Below are 8,868 nucleotides of genomic sequence, written 5' to 3'. Positions count from 1 at the left end.
TGCTAATTTATTTATTAAAATTATCATTTCAAAGTGACATAAGACAAATTATAATAGAATATTCCTCCATAAGTTTGTAAAGTTTATCCTATTCTATCCTATCCTATCGATATTTGATTTTTAAATATAATCAAATCAGGGCGGGGCGATATACATATAATAACACTTTCTCTTTTTCAAGATACTGCTTGAGTGAGAATGAGTATTGCGGGACAGAACGTATTGTTGAGATTGATATTGCATAAGTGTATGATGCTTCGAATTGCGATCAATTATACTTGATCCTCCGCACGTCAACAATCTCGTACAATTTATGTGTTCACAATGCGATTTCGGTAGGAAATACTTCAAGCATAGCCAGTAAAGAAACTCACGTCTTCTTATTAAACTTTAATAGCTGTGGTCAAGTATGTGTTGATACTTGCAAGTTTTATTTCTTTGCTTTCGTAATTATATTTAAAACTATAAATTCAATGATACATTCGCGGAAAGAAATTTAGATCAAATCTGAAAATATTTTGTTGAATTATCGTTAAACAATTATTTATTTCGATAATCCAACAAAATTATTTTCAGATTTGTATTTAATCAAATTTTTAAATATTTCAGCAAAATCGATCTTTCCATATTAATAAAAAACTTATAAGAAGTATCTTAATGATAATTTCTTTCGAATTTGAATTAATAAAATAATTGGTAAGCGTCTTGAGCTACTATTTATTTTACACTAATGACTTTTGATAGTTGCAGCGTAATACAATCTAAGTGGAAATATCTAAATTTCTATGTAACAGATATGAGTAAACTTAAATTTGTAAGTTGATTAATTTTGAAATGTATAAAGTATAACGTGTTCAGGGTAGTTACACGAATGTGCGTGACACAGGAGTTGCAGAACTCGATCGTCAAGTTACTGGTCCAGTATTGGATTTAAAATGATTTAAAATGATTGTGAGAAAAAGACTAAATAACACGGCGATAAATAAAATATTCCGTTTTTATTCCGCGATTGCAGGCAAGACAGTGACTAGTGATAAGAACGAGCGCACTCGTCGAATTATTTGAAACAGCTCCTGTGTAATTCTCTTTCATAGTCCAAATCTATATCTATCCTATCCTAAATCTATATCTATATCTAACTACAGTTTTACATAACATCTTACCTTAGAAACTCGACACACCAGTTTTACAAAACTGATTCAATTTTTCATTAGGACGGGTCTCATGATCGTTGTATCAGCTAATTTCTAACAAGATTTGTTCTGTCCATTCAAGAAGTCAAGATATCATTAAGCAGAGAATTTTTCTGATCGTGTCATATCGATTTTCGAATTGTATCGTTTTTAACAGTGTACATAGCCAACAGAAATGATAATCTTTTGAAACAAGTTGATTCAAGTATTACACTGTTAATGATAAAATTCTACCGATAATTGATTGATCTGTGGATCAATCAATCGAGCGACGGAGTGCGATTTTCCAGATTCCCGAAAAATCAGAGGCTGCTAGTGGGGAATATTTAGGGGATTAAGGTGCTGTAACAAGAGCGACTGTACGTACGTACAGGAGTTGAATAGATAGTGAAAGTCCCTCGGAGCAAACAGGAGTGCTGAGGAAGGGAGCGGGGTTCAGCAGGAACGGGGGGGTTCCAGTAAGGTATATGAGGGCCTCAGTTCGAGCAATCGCCGGTACTCTAGCCTCGCTGCCTACTTACATTCACACACACTAACACAACTACCGACCGCCGGGAAATACGATGCACACCCTCGCGACGGTACGTATCTGAGTGCATCATCAGCATCATTGTCTCGTCATTGTTCTCTCCACATAATCGCCTCTCGCGGATCTCTGCCTAAAAACAAAATGAAAAACAACCGCCTTGGAATGTGAGCGCCAAGACGCAAAATCGCCAAGATGCACCAAGACGGAAATCGTGTGTGACGTGATAGTGGCTGTGACTAGTGCATAATCCATATCGTGAACTTCGAAACGTTACAAGCCCTGAGGAATTCTGAATTTCATTTATTTTATCGACAGAGTCTTTATACTTCTTTCGACTTTCCATTTTTTGTGCTTGTTGGCAATATAAACTGTTTTATGCAATATTTTAAATATATTTTATTAAATATTTTAAATATATCTAATTATGACAATTAAAGATCGTACTACAATTTATTATAAAAGGTATACACATTCATGTGATTTACAGCAATTTAAAAAAGAAATTTTAAGATCGTGATTAAAGAATGCTTACATTAAACCACGATACTCTCTGAATTTTTGCATCAATTTATTAACATTTCATTGTCTTTCTTTTTACTGTATAAGAATTACATTGCTCATTAAATTCACGGCAAGAAGCGAAACGATTGAAAACGGCCGTTGTAGGCTTGGTCGCGTTGCGCAATTCTTGTGATCCCGTTTCCTACTTTCTTCCACGTCGTGGAAAAATTTATTAAGATTTCACCTATTATGAGTCGGGCGAGACGCATTTATTTTTACAACAAGCGTCTACTGATGCTTGTAGAAAGACTATTATATAATTCATCATTATATTCGAGTGCGGTCGCGTGCGGTGACTGACGAGAATACGAACAGTTCTTGAGATCGATTATGAGATCAGCATCAGTTAACCAGTATATAGTTAATTAACTCCTTGCAACAAAAGTACGCCATACAAGACCGTTGTTTCGTTGTTTTCTCCATTTTCCTGTGATTCCGAGCTCTCAAAATATTTTTCTGCCTTTTTTTCATAAATAAATTATATACGGAAATAAATAGGAAATAAGAAATGCATTTAGCTATATTCCATAATTTTTTAATTTGCTAAGAACATACGGATAAGAAACTAAACATAGAAAACGGAAAACACGAAATACGGAGAACGGAGAACGGAAATAAGAATTGTCAATTAATATCGAATTATTTAAACAACGTATGTTAAATAGCTATGTATCAGGAAATAAGAAATTATATACGGAAAGAACAGTTTTGCTGAAGTAACTATAGTAAGTAAAAATTTGGCTAAATGTAAAAATAATAAAAATAATTTTGTTGAAATTATCAAAATATATAGGCTTAAGTTGCTTGCATCAAAATTTTTTACAATATTGATTCTTCTTTGTAGAACTGAACATAATTATTTTGATAATTCAACAAAATTATTTTTAGATACCTAGTTAAATTTTTATATATTACATATATATTATAATATTTCAACAAAATCGTTTCATTATTAACAAATCAAGATGATGATGTAACATAAGTATAACAACGTGGCATAATATAATAAAAGGAAATAAATTTGATACGAAAGTTTAGTTAATAGTTAGTATTTTTAATTAGTTTGAATCCGTTTAATTGATGCTGGTTCAAATGCTGTCGGCATTTCACGCTCGCCTATTTAGAGTTACAGGAAGCACATTGAATGTGCAGATTGAATGAATTAATTATTTCTTGTTATATTAGAATCAGCACGCGGTCGTAATCGCACACGTATGGAATAGAGGGGGCACGCATAGTCACGCGTGAACGATCGCGATTAATAACTTGATTTATCGATTTTCAATATCCGTGTTCTCGGTTTCCACGACTTGAAACCCATTTTGCTGACGTGGAATTCGACACCCTTCGAGCTCCACGCGATCTATTCTCAACGTAATTATAACGTTGTTCGCATCTGGTGGTTGAGGTTCTGCTCTATAGCTTGCTACATAGCCTTAAATTCACGCACTGTCACGCGCTGATCTCATAACTGCATTTCACAAAATCAACGATTCATAACTTTGTAACTCTATATGTCCACCCTTACGTCATGCACAAAGACATTCTCGTTTTACTTTATATCAAGTTTTGATGTCACGTTCTTTCCTTCGAGTAAAAACGTAACAAGCGTTAAAGAATGGCATAAAAATGGCAACATAAAACTGAGTAAATCTATTATTAATGGCATTAAAGCAAGAAGCTGTAAAATGACCGCCTTATTACTAATCTGAATCTACTATAATTTTTGTAATTTGTTTTTGTAGTCTTAACTATTACATAAATTACAAAAATTAGAAAGTTATTAAATAGAAAAAAGAAGAATAAATTTAAAATGATGACTTTCCAGCAAATACCAACAATAATATAACTGTTAGTTATAATTTCTTACTCAACAGTATAACTATAATATAAATTATAATTATATACAGTTATATAACATGTAACAGTTATATTGTTGAGTAAAAAATTATATCTAAAAAATTATATCTAAGTATACTAGTATGTAGTTGGTATTTGCTGGATAATTTTAAATTATAACTTAATTAATATATTATAATTTAATTTATATAATTAAATTAAAGACAAATGTACAACACGCGAGACATAAGGAAAAATTGCAATTAAATGATATTTCTATGATTAATATATAAACAATTCCCAATATTAATTGGATGTATGTCACAAAATGAACTGACAGCTTTCACGTTTCAGGTAGCAACGGTGCTCACCGCACTGCTAGCGGTATCGGCACAGCAGTACCAGCGACCTGGCGGTAATTATATTGACGATTATGCCCAATACGACTCCCAACAACCTAGCCAACCGACTCCACGTAGCTACGCGACCGATCCGGACCGTCAATCGGCTGCGCCAGCGAATCCGAAACCGACACCGGTGGCAATCCTGAAGCAAATCAATCGACACAACGAAGATGGCTCGTACACATATGGTTTCGAAGGCGCAGATGGCTCCTTCAAGATTGAGACCAAGCTGCCGACCGGCGACGTGAAGGGCAAGTATGGTTTCGTCGATGACACTGGCAAGGTCCGTATAGTCGAATATGGCGCGGATCAGTACGGCTTCCAGCCGGCCGGTGAGGGTATCACTGTGGCTCCACCAACCCTGTTCGATGAGACCACTAGCAAGGAAGCTCTCGCAGTGCAGGCCTACGAGGAGCAACAACAGCAGCAGCAGCAACAACGGCAACTGCCGCCTGCTCGTCCGGCTTACCAACAACAATCACACACCCAGGCTGTATACGCTCCTGCGCAGGTAGCCCCAAGCAGACCCGCGCTTCCCAAACCTCCCATTTTTACCCCGGCTGCCCCAGCACCCCAAGCGCCCCGACAGCCCCTGCTCCCGCAGAACTACGAACCAGCGCCGTCCTCGCAGCTGTACAACCAGGGACCAGCTCAGTTCAGTCCTGCGCCGCAACAGCCTGACCGTTCTCAGCCGCAGGCCCGCAGCGGCGCGGGCGGTGGTATCCTGGATCAGCTCGCCAGGGACTATGCTCTGCCTCAGGGAGTGGCACCGCCATTGCACGACATCAGCTTCGGTTATTACTAGGCTGTCTAGTCCTACCCCTTTGCTTACTGAAGAGTAGAAGAGTCTGAGATCAATCGTTTGAGCCTCAACAAAATTTTATGCCGCTCAGTTGTAACGCTATATTGAAACTCAAATGTTTGTCATAGATTTACGTTACGTCACTGTAGAATTTAATTTTCGTGTATAGAAATTAAGCGCTATATGATACTATAATATAGTTATAAGAGTGCGGTCTACTTAACGTTGCAAATGCTTCGAAGCACTTGATTGAGCAATCAGAAAAAAGAATTTTATTAACTAATCAATCAAAGAATGCTTCAAAGAATTTGCATCAAATGGACCGGAACCTAAGTATTACGATTGATCCCAAACTCGATTGCTCGTTTACGTGTTGGTCTTGTATTCTATTCGTGAATGAGAAGCGTCGGCAACTGCATAACTTGTATAATTTCGGCGTGACCCACTCTACCTGAAGTGGATGGCAATGTGATTGGTGATTATCGCGAACAGATCATATATTGCAATCGGAAGTTGAGAACTATTAGTCTATTGATGTCTAAAATCGCGATAAAATTCTATTTCGTCCACGTAACATGATTTTTTTTTCATATTAATTGTATTTAATTAACAATTCAAATACGTATCCACAAGACAAAAAATAATACATCTCATACATATATTTCACAATATTCTAATAGATAAATTGTGATAAATAATTGACAGCAAAATATAAAATAATTTTGATGGAAATATTAATACGTTATTCAAAGGGATTTTTAGCCTTATCATATTTCCTTTGTCTTTGGAAACAAGGTAAAAGAATTTTTCAAGAGCTTCCAAAAACAAGAAATTATTCTTTGAGCAAATAAACATCAAGGTGTGAGTTTTCGACTTCTTATTTTAATTTTTTATTGTAATTTTTTATTTTAATTTATTATTTGTTTTCACGAATATCCATCGAGTTAATATTAGGACATAATATTTGACATTATCAATCATTTTTTATCAATCATTAAAATTATTGTTACGCATAATTATCCAGATAACAAGCGGTATCGATTAGACATAGTAAGAGTTGTAAAAAGAATGTAAATAAAATTTCTCGTCTTTCCCTTTAATGGATGTTCGCTTTTACTCCGGAAAACGCAGTTCGCTTTGAGAACTCGCCACTCTGGAGTACTGCGATCAGCTGGAATTGCATTTTCACGACGAGATCCCTCGAGAATATTATGTTAATTGGGCGTGCTTACTATTGTAATTAGATTATTGTAAGATAATTCGAGTGGAATAAAGTGAGGCCAATACTAAATTCCACCGCCTCTATGTAATGAAACGCAAAAAATTTCCGTACAATGCCGGTGTGACGAGATTTCCTGATTTCACCTTTCCAATTATAGTCCTCGTTAGTCATAAAGGCTTTCAATGTTCATATTTGCTAAACGCACGAAAGAATAGAGTCACACCTTCGCTCGAACGTAATAATTCATATCAAATTATCAGATTGTTCTTCGCAGTTATGAACACGATAAGGAAACTTAATTTATTTCGAAGATTGCATGAAACAATAACAATATACGCTCAATTGTATTATATTTTTGCAAACAAATATCAAAATCTGATATTAGTCGTAGAAATTTTGCTAATTATTTTGTGTATAAAAATTATTTCAAAATTTTCTTTATACAAAAAAGTATTTCAATTTTAAATGAATATAATATTGTTCCAATCGCAATATATATATAAAAAAATAACTTTTGTAAAAATAATTTTGTAAAAATAAAATTTTATTTCTATAAGAATATTCCTGATAACGTTTGTTAAAATTTTTTTTAAATTTTATTACTTAGTTTCTTAATGAATTCGTTCAGTGTATTCCAGAACAGTTTAAAACAATTTAAAAACGCCTGATGTAATGACAACCAAAGTCACATTGTTGTAGAAACGGCTGCATACGATTGCGATCTTATTTTGCCCTCCTTCTAAAGATTATGAAATACAAGTAAGCATAAACCGGTCCGATTTCTCACAAGTTACGTTTTCGCATAATATGTCTGGCCTTTGTCTTCTACTTTTTGGTTACCAAAATTGAATATTCCCACGCCCAGTTTGTGCGCGAATAATTTGTGGTTTCTTCAGAATTTCACTATGACGACAATTTGATACATACTTCTCGAAATATTCACCTCTTCCAGAGACAATTCATCACAATCAAATATTACTGTTATATTGAACAAAATGTTTTACTTTCGTTTTCAGAAAGTCTCAAGGTGAACAAGCCGGCATTATACTTTTCATTCTTCAAAAGTTTCTCAGCGATCGGTTCAATGCAAAAAATGCGTATGCGCATTATTACGTATTGTAAATTCTTGATAAAACGCGACCTTGCTGGCCCCGCAATTTTCGCCATTACTTCTTATAGCTTTCGTAATAAAATAAGTCAGAAATAACGCAGCGCGTATACGTAATAGACGTTTCTTTATCGATTACAATTGCTTGTCTATTTATTGTCTTTTATTATATTACTTACGTCTATAGAAAAAGTTATATTATATGATTCTTCTAACAATATATTATATACACACGCGCGCGCGCGCGCGTGTGTGTGTGTGTGTGTATAAGATTGTCTTTTTTATCATAAAATAAGATATAAAGATATCATATAAGAGAAATATAGAGAAATTTACTCTTAAATCTAAAATGAATATCGCGGTTTTGCTAAATATTATAGTACTAACATCAAACATTATAAGAGACAAAGATTTAATCTAAATCGTAACATATAAACTTAAATTTATACATATATGCACTTTTGTCTCAAGACAATAAATCAATCTTATCTTTAATTCGAGAAAGAAGAATCGGAATTATTGATCTTAATATTATTTTGTTTTTATATATTTATATAAAGCAGAGAAGATTAAGTAAGTCTAAAATATTTTTGTCACGTTATCAAAAATCCTTTCTAAGAGAATAATTTGTGCTTTTGTTTCTCTTCAGTCTTTTACGTACTCATAATTTCTGCAGCAGAATTTGTTTCTTTTCTTTTTAACGTATTGAAAGGCGCCGCATATAATTTTATTTTTGTTTGCATTATTGATGCTGTTATGTCGCACATCTCAAGGGCCGTGCTACAGAGCGCATAATAAATATTCTCTTTCCATTGCCCATCATGTCGATCCATAACGTAAAGACCCACGAATTCGTACACCTATTTATCAGCGAAGGGCACTGTACATCAGTATAAGCACTGCGTTCACGATTACAGGACAAATTGTAATGAGACGAACCTTGGCGTCGCGCCAAACGATCGCGTCATAACGTATCTTTGTGCAAGATGGACATTACTTCATGATCGTGTGACCTTCTCGCTTGTAGAAAAGAGCCATGCCAAGTGTCGCGGACATGACGATGCTTAAAGACTCGTCCCCATTTAACGCCCTATAACAGAGTCTGGCCACGAGTGATTTTATCAAAATCCTATGAGAAAAAAGGTNTATATACATATATATATATATATATATATATATATATATATATACACATATATATATATATATA

The 8,868-nt window shown here is 34.5% G+C and overlaps 1 protein-coding gene across 1 annotated transcript; it reads left to right on the top strand.

The window, feature by feature from the left end:
- Window positions 1-1,756: 1,756 nt before the first annotated feature.
- On the top strand, window positions 1,757-5,331 carry LOC105621519 (RNA polymerase II degradation factor 1-like). The gene is made up of 2 exons (XM_012202990.1): window positions 1,757-1,774; window positions 4,477-5,331. The coding sequence occupies exons 1-2, from the start codon at window positions 1,757-1,759 to the stop codon at window positions 5,329-5,331; spliced, it is 873 nt and encodes a 290-aa protein (XP_012058380.1).
- The last annotated feature ends 3,537 nt before the right edge of the window (window positions 5,332-8,868 follow it).

This window comes from Atta cephalotes, assembly GCF_000143395.1.
Source record: "Atta cephalotes unplaced genomic scaffold scaffold00034, whole genome shotgun sequence".
In the NCBI taxonomy this organism is placed as follows: Eukaryota; Metazoa; Arthropoda; class Insecta; order Hymenoptera; family Formicidae; genus Atta; species Atta cephalotes.
The sequence above is the reverse complement of the archived record's forward strand: the minus strand, read 5'-3'. Positions and strand labels throughout refer to the sequence as shown.